The following is a 16,189-nucleotide window of genomic DNA, read 5'->3' as shown; positions in this document are numbered from 1 at the left end:
CGGTAACGAATTCGACTGGAAATTTACGAAAATTGAACAATTTTGAATCTTTGAATTTTGAATCTCTGTTGACAAGAATTGAATTCGTCGTGAGAGGATCCTATGATTAACCAATAGAAACGTGATATGGTGCATCATACATCCCTACAGGAAAAAACGGTCATTCCGCAAGTTGTTTCCAAAAAAAACACTTCCAAAAAATATTCTAAGCTCTTTCCTCTCTCATACTCCATCATTTACGGGGAAGATTTCCACCGAGAAAAAAGAAATTTGTCAAAAAGTTAAAAAAAAATGAATGAAAGTTTTCTGCAGACCTTGAGACACATATGAAATCTTTTCATTTGCGGATTCATATTCCATGTTTTCTTTCAAGTGAAAAGAAAGACACATTGGGCGGATATCTATCCTATAAGGAGCAGGAATTTTTTTCTTTTGGAAAAATTTTAAGCAGCAAGAATTCAGAAGATGTATCGAAATTTTCATTTTTTTTCAGAAAATAAAATCAATTTTAAAATCATGTCTTTTTGACAATAATTCTTAATATCGGAAAAATATTTTTTTTTGAGAAAGTAAAGCAGAGCACAAGAAAAGGCGACGGCACCCGCCAAACAACGTCATCGTCCCAAAATAAACTCCCAATATGTAAATAAATTTCTCATTCTAATCACAATATTTATTCCAATATAAACAAAAACAAACAATACAATAAAGAGAATGCGTTCAATTTGTACACCGCCTTTGAAAGTGGATTTTTATTCTTTAGATCACCTGCCGACGATATATTCGTCGGTGAATCCTGTTCCGGTTCCTCTTCCGAATGTAACGTTGTCATAAGTCCTATACCTTCATGATCGCGTTCAAGAATTTTTGATTTTTCTAATGGTTCAATGCGATTTCCACGTTCCTCCTCCTTCTCCTCCTCCTCTCGTTCCTCCGACGATATGGTCGAGTCTAACACATATGCTGTTGTTGATTCAATTATTGGAGGAATATTCTCCTCCGCCTCCAATTCCTCCTCCTCCTCCTCCTCCTCTTCAACGACAGTTTCCTGCTTATCGTTTCGAAATTCTGAGGATGTGACGATTTTTTCGGTGGATGTCGAATAAATGGTCGTTATCTTAGGAGCAGTAGTGGTGGTGGTAGAAGAGGAAGTTGTTGCCAAGCGACGTGTGCTCGGTTTTGGTACGCGTGTGGTTATCCGGAAACCTTTAGTGACGAAGAAGGACGCCGACGTTGTGGTGAGCGTCAAGTTCGTTCGCTTCGATTTTTCTGGAAAACACATCACATTTTGCACAGGATTTTCCCTCAAAAATTATTATAGAACAATGTTCAGTTCAATATTTAAACTTGTTACAATTTACAATTACGATAACATTTCTCATTATCTCAAAAATAATTTTCAAATGAGCGTCGCTAACTGGAAAACCAAATAAACCAAAGAGAAAGAAGGGAAAAATTTGTTGGAATGCAAGATGCGAATTCACGGATGAATATTACAACTTTTTGCGCTCCATAAAATAGCTGAAATCGCCATACTGTTAGAGGCACCACTCCACGAATCTGGATTTTTTAAGGGTTATGCCTATACGGGGTCGTAGATTATGGGCAGGAGGGTGATTCCGTCCATTTCTTCATAATTGCCGTAAAGAACGTTCCGGAAAATGCGGCTTCGAACGTTCCGCATCTTCAAGGCCGTTTTTTTTACAGCGATTAGGAAAAATGGACGGAATCACCTCCTCCCCATAATCTTCGACCCCGTAAAGGAGTAACCCACCTGGAATCCGCAGCACCCCAGATTCGTGGGGTGATGCCTTTAATCAGTAGTGAAATTTTATGTCTTAAATGTATTTTTAAAATTCATCTAAATAGATTTACACAATAAACAGCTCATTTAGTTAGACGTGAAGGCACTTAAATGTGGCAAACTTTGAGATTCTCGGAGGTTTGCCCTGTCTTATTAGGCTACTTTTTATTATACCTCTTATTTTATTATTTATTCTGTCATTACATTTCAGAAGTGCTTCGCTTACAACTGTAAACTTAAATGTAACCTTATGCACTTCATACATTTAATAAGCAACTTATTTATATATGGTTGAAAGCACTTAAATGTTGTGAATATCGAAACTTTCAAATGCCTGCTCTGTCACATTTTTTAAAGCTTTTATTATTCTTTTAATTTTATTATCCCTATTATTTTATTATTTATTAGGTATTATCCATACCACATTTTCATTTGTTTTGTTGTTACTTTTCAGGACTCTTGTTCATACGATTGTCAATTTAAATGTGACCAAAATTCACAATTCCTGGCTCAAATCAAATCAAACGCTCTTTCGGACAAATTTATTTATTTATTCATTATTGTATATCGTACAGATTATTTATATTAATTTACTCTGTTATTACTCTTCATCAATGTAATAATGCGCTCGTGTACTTGTCCAGAAAATTTATGTTTCTCCGAAGCGCATAGCAAAGGATCCTTTCACGTTAATGCTGATATGGTAACATTGCGCGTTCTTAGATTTGTTCACAAAAATTTCCACCAACTTTAAAAATCCTCTAAGAGAGCATTATATCCTCAAAATCGACACTGGAAAACCCACCGAAAAGAGGCAACGGTTTTGCTTCCATGTTCTTCAGCGTGGCTTGTTGCATTATACCAACATCGTAAGCGTAGCCAGTATAAACGAGGCAACTTCCAGGCTTCACATCTGCGGTGTTAACGGCGAAAAGTCGAGTTATTGACGGATTTACCTTAAAATGTGAGAGAAATAGACCAGGAGCACTTGATTCCTGCTAAACAAGAATTCATTATAACGTAATCAACTTTTAAGCTATGACTTTCCTAACTGAATGATTTTTTCTAAGTTTCCTAACTGAGGTAAACATTCATCGGAAAATCCGATAGAAATTTCTTGATATCAACCTTTTGTTTAAAGAAATAAGTACATTCCAATGAATTCTAGGAAGTTCAAGGTTCAGAAAGAGCTCTTTTCTTTGGGGTTGCAAAGGATGCTGCGAGAACTGTTCCCCCACAGAATTTTGTAGGGGTTTGAGCGCATTTCACGATCACCGAAGTGCAGAATTTGTTAGCAGCAATTTCTCGTTCAACTGGAGCAAAGGTGTTTGATGTTACAGAAAATGATACGAGAACTGATCCTCAAAAAAGTGGAGTGCAATAAGTATCTGGGTGTTCAAAAAAAATTTTCTAGAAAACGAAAGCGATAGAATAATAACTTTCTCATTCACTCATTGAAATGCCTTAGAATATGGAAAATTGTTCTATAGAAAAGAACGTTGCAGAGCACAAAACACTGAGTCCGCATCCGTGGCATGCGGAAAACTCGTCCTAATATCTAGAGTCGCTCCCAAACTGTTAGCGGCGCTCAAAGCGTCTTTACGGCACACAGACGCTGAACATCGGAAAGCCTGCGAGACTTGAAGGCAGCGGAAATTTTGAATAGCTCGTATCAAAACGAATATTCTTGAATTAAGTTAAAAATTGAACTAAATTGAAAAGGTGATTTAAAAAACGTAAAGCAGGTGAAGAGCGGTCGGCAAGAAGTTCGACGACGAATCCACTGTCGATGGTTCAAAATCGCCCTAGAGCTCACCAAGCCTTTCATCCCTTTGAGGTCAATAAATTGATATCAATAATACCAGATTTGTTTCGGGTGATTGATGAGAACACTGATTTAATGTATCGGCTAGCTTCTGCATTTCATTGTGGAGCCCAGCACGTTTCTATAAAACCGCAAACGTTTCTGAATTTAAATCGAACGGACAGAGGCATCCAACACACGGATTCAACAAAGCCAGATATTTTATCCTTAACCAGATAGCTACATGGATGTTAAACTATTCAACTGCAAATGACAGATACACTGCTTACATGCAATGTTTGCTGTGGGGCTACGATATGCCCTGGGGCTATGAAGCATGGAAAAATTAATGCGCTTAGTTGAGCGGATGCAAGAAATGGAGTAATCCCTGTCGCCTTACGGTGATCATGAATCTTCGTGGGAATTCGCACTTATCTAGCAGGCAGGCCATCAGCAACTAAAGGAAATTCAGATTAATTGAGGGCTATGCACAATCGCGGGTTGCAGGAATCTTCCAGGTAGGGGAGGCATGAAAAGTCTTGCTGAACCCGCCGATCCTTCCCACCATCAATGACAGGTCCGTTGAGCGTTTCATAACCAGATGGGTTGTTGACAATGGATTAAAAAACATTAAAGGAATAGAAACTGGATAAAATGTCTGGCGTTAGCAAATCCGCTTGGAATCCGCCACTACGTTCAATTCAAAATCGTTTGATATTTACGAACCCGTAACTGCCTTTTACAATGACTTGCGGGGACTACTCGATCGTATGAACTCAGTGTTTTTATCCTCTCACACAAGTTTGGTACCAGGTAATCGGCTCCGGAGGGATGAAAGGGCTTGATTGACTTTAAGGCGATTTCGGACCACCGACCGTACAGTCGCAACGGAACCATTCAGGCACTGCGCTACATCCGCCCAAGAAAAAAAAACATTTCAAAAGCGGAATGCTTTGGCACGCAGTCATACTGTTTGTTTTCCGTGCATTCACACGCCAGCAGCACTTTTTTTGAAGCTCAAATTTGCAAGTGCTCCTGATTTTTTTCTTCCGCAAATTGATTGCAAGGCATCTGTCAGGTCACCTGACCTCACCATCTAAGCCTTTGGGCAAATGTCAAAAGGATAAAAAAAAACGGATCAGCACCTCATTATTCAGCGACGTGAAAACGACAATCACCGCTACAGTGGATGCCTCAGCTACGTGTGTGAGTTAAGTAGGGTGATCTGACATTCAGAGCGTAGGTGGTTTTTTTTGTTGGAAGAGTTCATACGGAGCTATTAGGTCGAAGTGTCTGATCCTGGAAGCGATGCGAAATAGGAGCAAAAATTAGGAAGAGAATTCGTTAAAAGAAAAAGATACGCGGTGTTGGCGAGTGTCCAAAGGAGTACAACTAAAAGAATCCGGGAACATTTCGAACTATTTTGGAACTTTGTCAGGAAAAAGAAAAACGCAATGAGAAAAAACGTTCCCACGACTCTTACACCTATTCTCTTTACATTAGCAGTTTCTGAATACATAAATTTTTCCCTAAATGAGAAGGAAAGGAAAATTTTTCGTTGATATCCGTAATAAGTTATTGATTGAAAAAAGGATGCGAAGTTTCAATTTCTATTATTATTATTTTAATTTTTATTGCAGCCAGTAATTGAGAATAGACTTTGAAAAATTAGAACGGCACGCTGCTGCTAAATAAAACTAAAGTAAGACTATGGAAAATTTTCATTGCTGGAATTGACAAAAAGGGAAAACATCCGTCTTCATACCGATCTATCCGTCTCCGTATACACTAACGTATTCCCGTCAGCTCCCATACTGTTCAACCATGATCGTCCTTCTTTCAGCGAAGTGTTAAGATAATGGGTCACTAATGTATTTGGTCTGAAAAAAAAAACGAGAGAAGAGTTCAGAAAAAAAACCGCAAAGTTTTCTTGAAATACACTTTTAATATAAAAATTAATACAAAACTCTCGAAAAAAAAACTGTCAAAACATCGGTTACGTTAGCGGTTCTGAAAGATTAAATTTTCAAGACTTCTTCCAACTATAAAAATTTAATAATTTGTTTTAAGATCGCTTTTTACACTTTTCAATCTCGCTTTTTACTTTGGCCGGGAAACTCTATTTGTATCCTCTTGAAAATTATAAAAAAAAGAAAAAAATACTTAGGAAGTATTTATAAAGAGTACCTGAAGAGAAGATCATAAGCGCATTCGAATAGCAAACTTCTTTCGTACCGATTCCGTACGTACAAATAGTTCCTCTGATGGTCCAACGCCACCACATATTCGTTCGCCAAATCCGGACCGGTCCATACTTCTAAAGCTGAAAGATGCCAACCTCCCTTAGATTTTAAAATACTGGTTAACTAAAGGAATCATATATAGCAATACGTTTAGCGTGATTATTCACGGTGATCTTCTCCAAATGTTTCAGGAAGCCGTCGGTGGTGATTTGAAACTGATGTACACTCCATAGTGCACCAGTCGATTGTGCATCGATAAAGTATATGACATCCTGAAAAGGAATACGAAGCCTTCACCTAGAGTCGAGATACTATCGTGTACTCACACTAAATACAGTATCTAGAAACGATAGATCAGGCTCTAGTCGAAACATCTGCGGTGATGAATGTGAACATGAAGCATACGGTAACGATGATAGAAGAGAATAACTGAAAAAAAGTGATCTTGGTATTGGTAGTGTCGGTTCTTTTTCTTTTTCTATTCCCTTGGATTTAAAAAATAAACCTTCATAAGTAGCAGATACATTTGTATGGATACTATGAAATCTTTGCAAATATAATGCACATTTGCAACAATCTCTAAGTTCGCTGTAACAATGATGAGTGCTTATCAATTACTAATGACGTTGTGACGTTCATAGCATCCTGTGGAGTGTAATATTGTCTTACACGTAGTTCCTTAGCACTGTCGAGACAGCATAGGTACCACACAGATCTCATTCGCCTTAGCTGACTGCCGCGGATTGGACGCGATTATTTATTCATAACATCTAAAGGGAGCGTCACGCTGGCTAGGCAAAATCCCAACGCTCTCCTCGGTTTCGCGCCCTTTACGCGAGCCGTTCCGGGTTTGTACGATTTGTGTCTATTGTACTACTACTTGTACTATTTGTACTTGTACTGTTATGTATATATACAGTATGGGATGAACACAATGTACTTATGTGTACTGTATGCCGTCAAGTACGCAGGAGGCACCAGAGGGTGGCGTAGCAATCCAAATATAAGTTGTATTATGTTTGTGTTGCAGTAGGGCTCAATGAGCCCGACTGGGAGCGCGTCCGGAGCGGCGGTCAGTGGTGCCACGCAGGTGTCAGGGTAAAGTTTGGCGGCTTGGAGTCAGAGTAAAGGTAAAACACAGAGAAGTATAGCGGTAGCTGTACGGCCTCCAAAGTTAATGACCCCGCAGAGCAGGGAGTGAACCATCGATGCCGGACGCAAGCCTACTGCCTACCATACCAAGTACGGGTATACTCTGGCCCAGTGCACCCACCTTGCCGTATCCCTAGGATGTTAGGATCGGGCGACAGTTCCTCATGGAACCCACACATTGAGTTTTCGGAACTTGACCTGGACGACTAGCATTTGGACGCAAGATTGCGGCAGTTCACCAACCCCCTAGTCGGTGAGATCGGTCAGTTTGTATTTCTCTTCGGAGTTCCTCCGTGGTGCACTTAAGACGATATCGAGGCTTGACAAGGACAGAGGAGAAGTTTGATGGGATATGCAATGCATCGAAAACCCTACAACAGTTTTCAGTTTTTTGATAAAGACGAGTGCATCGAAACGTCGGGCCAATAATAAAGTTTCACCAAAACCTCGTTGTCACAACATAGAAAGAACATATAGAACATATGATTTTTCGACGCTCTTTTTAACATAATTCATCATCGAATTTATTCAGGGTGAGGGCGATGAGCCGCACTGATTTGCACAGTTACAACAACAGTATCAGAAATAAGTGGGACTACTAGAGTAGGATCAGAATGATCACTGAGGAATATGAGGTAACATACGTACCTGGAAGAAACTGAAAGGAAGATAGGTGAGACAACGAATACGTTCCTTGTAAGAGAAACAGGGTGAAGTTTTGATAATTCAAAAGGTTTTAAGGTCCAGTTCAGAACTTTTTGCTTATTTTGTGACAAAAGTGGCTACAAGCATCCAATTGGACGGTAATCTCAAAACTGGACCTTTCAGTCCTACTTTTCTCAGTTTGAAGTAGAATAAGCTCCTATTCGAGGTAGAGAAGAGAGTAAGTAACTCGTCCCTAGACGTTCGCTAGTGTACTGCGTTCCTTCTCATCACCAGTAGGAATAGGACTCATTGCGGTTTATTGGGCAAACTCGCTGCGCTACGAAGCATTATCGTATACGTATAAAAATGCCGACATAAAATTCTTATCCAGTTCCAACGGCTTGATTCACATCATGATCTGATGGTGAAACTTGCCAAGGACCCTTGAAAGCCAAGTCATTGTCGCTACTGACCGTGCCAGTCTTTGTCACGTCAACGATATCAGCAGCCTTTGCCTGAGCGAACCTCCTCTTGGTGGGTCTCCGTCGCCGTCGACAATCCATCAAACTACGGATTATGGCGCGGGCCCAGGCCAACGGACTTTGACCCATCTGCTGTTCGTTTGGAAGGAATGCGAACACCTCCACAAATTTAAGAGAAAAAGATTTAATCTTATTTTTGCTTATCTGGGTGGGACTCTTGGAACTGCAATGTCCTCAATTTACCCTCATTATTTTTACTCACATTTTTGGCGAAAATATTAAGCACTGCATCTGTTTAAAAATCAGCGCATCTGTTTAAAAATACGATTGGATAGTCCAAAATCCGTGTTTATTGGGGATAAAAGATAAAATGTCTGGGATTAATTAATCCGCGTAGGAACCAGCTATGCGTTCGACTTCAAATCGGAATCGTTTGTGGTTTTATACAAAGGTGCTGACCTGTACAAATGACATACATACGAAGGCTAGCCAATACAACAAATAAGCGTTTTTATCCTCCAAACAAGTCTGGTGATAATTTATCAACCTTGGAGAGCAGAAAAATGTGGTTGGCTCAGGGTGGTTTTGAACCATAGACCGAACAGTCACAGCCAAACCTCATTACCGACACCGTTACATCCACCCCTCATCACGGTTGTCAGCGATCTTCCATCACTGATCTCAGTGGTGGAACATGGTTCAAATTTCTTCTTAGTATTTGTTAACACTGCGAAATTTCTGGAGACAGCGTCAGGTCCTCGGTGAGGTCTTATTCATAAAATAAGGAAGAAAAAAGGGGAAAAAAGAAGAAGAAATGCTTTTTCGACAGCATTGACCTTGCCACGATTCAACACAAAAATACTTGTTGTCAAGGGTCCTTTGAAAAAAAAACACCTTTTCAGCCATTTCAAACTCGTAACGCTCAAGCTAAGAAAAATCCCCTAGAAAATAAAAAAAGACGAAAATTCTGCCGTAGAAGAGTTGGATGGACGTGACGTGCCCTCCAATACATCTTTAACTCCCCTCAAAAAATCTCATCTCTCGTCTGCTGTTCGTCGGCGCGACCTAAAGTCGCTATTGTGCACAAACAAACATTCGCATGGATCTTCATGATGATGTATTGCGTGAGGATTATACGTCAAATGACTGGCCACCAGAAGACGATAGGTGGTGCAAAGCACACGAACCAAGAGGACCTCGGATTTGAAAACAAAAATATCGTCAAAGACACTTATTTATCGTAGAGGTATTGTAATCTCCTGTAATTGCTGGAAATTCCACTGAAAAAGTACTTTGACTCCACGAATTAGATTTCTCATCAGGACCCAGCGCATACAAAAAAAGGGAAGACCTTTGAAACACATGCAACAATAGAGTCAGCGCTAAGTAAGAAGTGGAAGAAAATCCTCGATAGTCAATTACTGTTCATTAAAATTACAAATTATTAATGTCTTGTCTCTTAGTTTAGAAAACCTGGAAATGAAAAGTGACGAAAGTACAGGCGAAAAAAGAATGCGGTAACAATGAAATGTTTCGTGGAAGAAATACGATTATCCTGTTATCCCTGTCTTTTTTTTCTTCATTCACCTGCACACGTATTTTCTTAGGTTATCTATCAATAAATCAAAAGAAATAACTGATAAAATGCTATTCTTAAAAAGAAAAAAAATATGAGAATGAAAGAAGAAGACAAAACCGTTTTTCAAAAAACTTCCCACGCATATGTGCATATGAACAGCCGAAGGAACAAATATCTAAATAAATTTTCCGAAAAAAACATTAAACATCGAGAAACCTATTGAAGCTGTGCTAGAGAAACCTTCAAATGATTTATTTATTTACAAAAAAAAACCATTAGCAAAAGCTCAGTTAATTATATAAAGATTGAGATTAAAAGCGGACGGAAAACAAGGATTAATGGAAAAAATTCTTTGCCCATCTTCATCTGCAAAGTAAACACGCAGAAACACGCGAAAACATAAGTGCTTAGTGTAGATTGAGAAAATCTTTTCTTATAACCCCTAACAGAAGAATATATGTATAATATTTTGAAAAAGAAAAAAAAAACTTATTAATGTACTTTCTATGCAGAGAAGAAAGAAGAGAAAAACGATTTTACTAAAGCTAATTTAATGGAATACAAAACATTTTTCCAGATCCTTAAGTTTAGTAGAGAGAGGGAATTCACGCCAATCAAGATAGGAAGCGAGAAGGAAAAATAGGTAGAAAGAAAATTTTGAAGCGCACCAGTACGAAAAAAAGAAAAATATTTTTTGGAAACACGTCAATTTTTTAATGGAACTTTCTAAGTGAAATGGAAATGTATTAATATTGTTAAAGTCTTTTTTTCAGCAAAAAGGCAGGCCTAAAGCCTCCTAGTCTCGTCCACATTCAGAAGACCATTTCTGATGAATGAAAATGATGAATCAATGAAACAAATAGAATAATTCGATAAAAATAAAGAAGAATAATTTAAATTTATAAATATATAATAATTTAAGTAGAATATTTGAAATAATTCTAAGAAAAGACGTTGTGTCGAGGAGCAAAACCATGAAAATTTGGCGAGCACGAAGACTATTCACCCGATTTTGTTTGCTTTAAATCTCAATTTTTTTTTGAAATTTTGAAATAATATTGGGTCATTAGTGAGGCAATTTTAACTGGATAAGCTCCTCTTTAAAGGGGAAAAAGAGTATACAACACGACCTCCTACGTTCACTGCTGTCTCACACTTTTTCTTAGAAATATCTCATCGATTTTTTAAATTTATCTCAATGAATCATTATTTTCATTCATCAGAAATGGTCTTCTGGATTTGGACAAGACTAGAAGGGCAAGCATGTAGTGATTCTTTACATATTCTGTACTGTCTGAATTTGTAGAATTCCTAGAAACACTTTAAAATCTAACTTATCAATGGAGTCAACTTGCCCGCAACCTCGCAGTTCAAGAGGAGAACCACTTCGATTAATCTGTTACGAGGTACGGTAGTTCTGAAGTGAATTATCTGGGAAATATATGCGCATCGCGCAGTTTTGTACTAGTGAGCAAGCACTGTTTATCTACTCATTAATTTGAAAGAGAAAGCGGCCATAAATCAAACCCAGCTGATCCCTAATCCTCCAATAGTACACCACCTGCGTGAAGTATATGTGGTGTGTTGTTTTCCCCTCAAACGCTCCCCGCCCTTAAAAGCATCACTCCACGAATCTGAGGTGGTGCAGATTTCAGTTGGAGTATTCGTATACACGACGGGAGACTACGGAGAGGGGGTGATTCCGTCCATTTCTTCCTAATTGCCGTAAAAAACGGTCCGGAAGATGCGGCGCGCGCTCCAATCGAACATGTTGTAGAAAATAGCGCGCCGGACCGCTCGAAGTCGTATCTTTCTGGCCTTTTTTTTACGGCAATTATTAAGAAATGGACGGAATCACTCTTCTCTCCATAATCTACGGTCCCGTATACAAATACTCAACCTGAAATCCGTACCACCTCAGATTCGTGGGGTGATGCCTTTAAGGGAACCACATCATCAATCTGACGAGGTGAGAGAATCCGTGGAAAAAGCTAGAAATGGAGCTGTAGATTGCAGATTTCGGGATGGTTCCGCTCATCTTTACCTAATCTTCGTAAAAAAAATAACGTGGAAGACGCCGTTCTTTCCTACGGAATCACTTGTTGAATCGCCACTCTTGTGCACGTGCAGCATCCAATTACGAGTAGTGGAAGATTCGTTATGTCCTTTCACCAACCTATTCAAGTAAAACTAATAAAAAGGCTGATGAGGGAACAAAAACGTGTACATAGAGGCGCGTTCTGAGGTACCTCGTAGGAAATAAAGCAGTCATCTATGACGAGTAGAGAAAGAGATGAGCGGAATCAATCCGGACCCCGTACGCTACATGCATATCTCTAGCTTTTCCCATGGATTTTCTCACAACGACAGATTCGTGGTATTCTTTGAGTAAGGAGGAAGTCCTCATGAGGAAGGAGAAAGGGAGAGAGGGAGAGAAAAGAGTAAAGATTGAAACTGTGTAAGTGGGATGTTGCAGTTTATATGCAAATTCATAAAAATTGGAAAAAAAACTCGTGGTGAAAATTTATCAGGATTTCAGAAGTTCTTTTTGAATGCCCTTCTTTCTATCCTTAACTTCCTCCCTGCTCTCTTTAACTACTGTTTCATGTGCATTTTAGTGCAAAACTACAGATTCATTGTGCTTACAGCAATCGATAACAGCGAGGAAAATTTCTGGCTTTGTTCTTCTTTCTAAAAACGCGTGAATCGAAATGGAGAGATGGCGTGTTTCCTTTTCAAATTCCACAGAATTAAAGGCATCACCCCACGAATCTGAGGTGGTGCAGATTTCAGTTGGAGTATTCGTATACACGACGGTAGACTACGGAGAGGGGGTGATTCCGTCCATTTTTTCCTAATTGCCGCAAAAAACGGACCGGAAGATACGGCTTCATTCGTTTTGGCGCACCATTTTGTACAAGAGGTTCGATTGGGGCGCGCTAGCCTTGTGCGGCGCCGCATCTTCCGGGCCGTTTTTTACGGCAATTAGCAAGAAATGGACGGAATCACCTCGGAATCCGTAGTCTCCCATCCCGTATATGAATACTCCACCTGAAATCTGCACCACCTCAGATTCGTGGGGTGATGCCTTTAAGCAAAAATGCAACGACCTCGCACACAAGGAGATTTGCGTTTTTTTTTCTGCAAAATAATGGAAGGATAGTGTCGCTCAATCCGCTTCGGATGCGTTTACGCGATCGCGATCAATCGTTCGAGGATTACGAGGAAGTTTCTGACCCAAGCATTGACTATAGATGTATTAGGTCAGGGTTTTTATCCTCTCAGAGTAGTCTGGGAATTATTTTCCGACAACGCAAGGATGAAAATGCCTAATTGGTGTCAGAACGGTTTCCAGCCATCCACCTACAGTGCAAAGGCAGCAACAGAGCCTCATACAGCTGCGCTATTCTCACTCATCTTTTTTTTCTGCAAAAAACGGACAAAGAAGACATTTTTGAGCGGAAATACTTCCAAAAAGTGATTTTTTATGTTGAAAGCAACTAACTCATAAAGATTGTTGTAAAAAAAAAACAACCTGTTCAGATATCTTTAGACTCTGAAGGAAAAAGGCAATCTGCATGTATTAATCAATTAATCTTAATCAAGACCAGATAACCGTACAACGGCTAACTTTGATAGACTAGTAAGAGCTAATAAAAAAATAAAATTTACTAAGATAAATTTCAATATGAAAGCTAATAAATCATCTTTTTTAATCTGTTTTTTTATTCTGTTTTTTTAAAATCTTTTTTTAATTCTATTTTTTTTCTGGACTACTAGCAAAAAATATTCAAAGGTATAAACGTGAGAAAATAAAACAAAACATGCTAAAAAGATACGAACAAGAAGAAAATTTCAAATTATGATCACATTGATTGAAAAATTCAAAAATTACCTGAACAAATGATCACCGAAGAGCATTTCCGTTGGCGGAATCTGTACATCCAGTGTGCATATCCGATTTCCAGCCTGCTTCGTCACAAGTAGAAGCGATTTGTGTGACTTAAATAGAGATTTTTGTACGGTTAGACTGAAAAAAAAACGCAAAAAACAAAAAAAAAGATTGGGGGAAATTGCAAGAACCATTACATACATACGGTATGCGTTAAATGTCCAGCCTTCAGATGCACATGGAAAATTTTTTTATTGGCGTTTATTTATTATTTATTTTATTATTACAGAAAAAAATTTCGTAGGAGAAATAGAGACGGAAGTTCAAAGCGTTTTTTCCAACAAAATTACTTTCTAACGATGTAAACAGAAGAAATTCCAGCTGAAAAAAACACTCCAAATGGCACTAAAAATTCCGTGGAAATTCTAGAATTGAATTTTGATCTAAATATTAAGTACTCTAGCGTTTTGCTAGAAAAAAATGTAACGAAACATGTCAGGAGGACACCGTGTCTAAAACGTCTGTCTAAAACACCTGTAGAACCCGAAATTGCAAAATTCCATGATTTTTTTCTTCCTTTATTGCTTTATTGCACAGAATACAAGGAACTATGCACTTATCAGTGTGAAGTTGGTCTGAAACTCCCGATCCATTGGCAGCCGTTTTTTTTTTCTAAAGCAACACTTTCAATGACGAATGGAAGACGTCAAATAATTTGTCAACTCGGTCTCAAACCCCTCTGTCTAATTCCGCAAGAACTCCTATCTCTTATGCATCGTTAGTTAGCGGACTCAACACAAGTGCTCGAGTCAGCTGAGTGACTTTGAACGAGCTATCGAGGAAAAAACTTCTCGGTAAAATCCTTGACGATCGAATTTCCCCTCGCCTAAATAGCTTTTCCGCCAACCGCATTTCAGCGATTTCATTTTGTAGCGTCGAAATTTTGTGAAGCGCAACAGAATATTCACCTAAATCTAATCTTCTCTACGTGAATAGCCCTTTTCAAAGGGTTGATTCGCAAAAGGACAGCCGCACCTTCGAAATCTTACTTTTAGTCCATAGTTATCGCTTGGCGTATGTATCCCTACGTAATGTCCGTAGATTCAAGCCGAAAATCATGTTTTTCGTCGCGGGACCACGAGAAGGACGGAACGTGTGTACTTACCTTTAAATGTAGCTGGACCAAATTTGGATAACAGTATGAATTATGCACATTAACGTTGATCGTTGACAATAATGGGATTTGTGAAGGTCGAATGAAGAAAATTTGGCAGTCCTGAAAAATTAGTGTACGGATACGGTAGCAATGACTACGGTTCGCTTTTGAACAAAAAATACTACAGTTATCCCGTGGAAAATGACTTCTTAGACCAAAGATCATCTCTGGAATTGAGGAAAGGAGAAGACACTCTGGGCGCTGTGAAGTCAATCAAATATGAAATATTTGTCTTCGCTGTGTTAAATTTAACAAATATATAATTTAATCCTTTCTAGAATTTTACTAATAACTTAAAGCCTAGTGTCATATGAGAAAATGCCCCAAAAACGAAAATAGGGAAATAAAATTTCGTAATTTTAACATCTTGCGAAAAACTTGCACCACTTGGACGAGTTTCCATGGTATAACCAGTGTTCTCAGAGCAGACTTTTCTTAAAACTGGACTTTTGTCCCGAATAGATCAAAATACAACCACCGAAATATCTATCCAGACATTCGGATAGTCGAATATTCGAATCCTCGAACGTACGTACAAACGTACGTTCGATCAAGTTGAATCCTGTGCCATGAAACGGGAAAAAATACAGTAAACTGAACAATTACAAAAAAAAAACAGATGTACCTGAGTTAACCCGTAAATGATGTAGTCATCGACCTCATTGCCTCGTACATCATGAAAATGTCGTGACAGGCAGATGTCGGCGGCGACCGATGTCACGACAAGGTTGGCAAGAACCACAAAATGCCACCAACACCAATACGTCATCGTGTTGTGGCGATGTGACGACGAACAGCGTTGAGAAATTCCGTCGTCATATGTGGACTCGGCGGCTGGAACGCATTTATGTATACCTCATCTAAGCCAGCAGTTCATCATTCAAAAACGCTTGCGCGCTCTCACGGATTGTGTCCGATGCGGAACGGACGCACAACAACAGGAGAGAGAGCGAGCCGTGACACCGTGCCGCGCCTCGGCTCCACCACATCAACAACGGATGATAAGGTTGAAAGGAAATAAGAAAATGCCTGGGAAGTGGTATTTTTCCCGGAAGCTGCATGGAAAGTTGAAGAATATTTGATTTTAAATCCTTTAAAGAGAATTAACGAAGGAAAAAGGAATCGGGAATCCAGGGAAATTCAAAGAGAAAAAGTGGAGTTTCCCTAACATTCCCAACCTGAAAAAGTCTCATTTAGTGATCTGAGAAGAATAATCCCGGCACTTTTAGGAAAACATCAACCGCGCCAAAATTTGTTCTTATTCTCTCCCGAACACTAATTTCGCTTCTATCCTCAATAAAATCCTGCTTTAAGAATGTTATGAGAAGAGAAAATGCAGCGCTTATGAATTTTATGCTTTAGAAAAAAAAAG

The 16,189-nt window shown here is 39.0% G+C and overlaps 1 protein-coding gene across 3 annotated transcripts; it reads right to left on the bottom strand.

The window, feature by feature from the left end:
* Positions 1–673: 673 nt before the first annotated feature.
* Positions 674–15,806, bottom strand: RB195_003555 (uncharacterized protein; the record flags this gene model as incomplete). 3 transcript variants are annotated; one of them, XM_064201257.1, is made up of 10 exons in its annotated part: positions 674–1,269; positions 2,610–2,760; positions 5,374–5,488; positions 5,796–5,931; positions 6,000–6,123; positions 6,178–6,280; positions 13,605–13,711; positions 14,767–14,877; positions 15,443–15,651; positions 15,722–15,806. In XM_064201257.1, 10 exons carry the CDS (start codon positions 15,804–15,806, stop codon positions 674–676), a joined length of 1,737 nt encoding a protein of 578 aa, XP_064057136.1. The 3 variants fall into 3 exon arrangements, with proteins under 3 accessions (XP_064057136.1, XP_064057137.1, XP_064057138.1); XM_064201256.1 differs by having other exon boundaries at positions 5,796–5,925; XM_064201255.1 differs by lacking the exon at positions 15,722–15,806 and having other exon boundaries at positions 15,443–15,586.
* Between the last annotated feature and the right edge of the window lie 383 nt (positions 15,807–16,189).

Source organism: Necator americanus, chromosome IV (assembly GCF_031761385.1).
Source record: "Necator americanus strain Aroian chromosome IV, whole genome shotgun sequence".
NCBI classification, from domain to species: Eukaryota; Metazoa; Nematoda; class Chromadorea; order Rhabditida; family Ancylostomatidae; genus Necator; species Necator americanus.
This window is presented reverse-complemented; position numbering and strand designations above follow the sequence as displayed.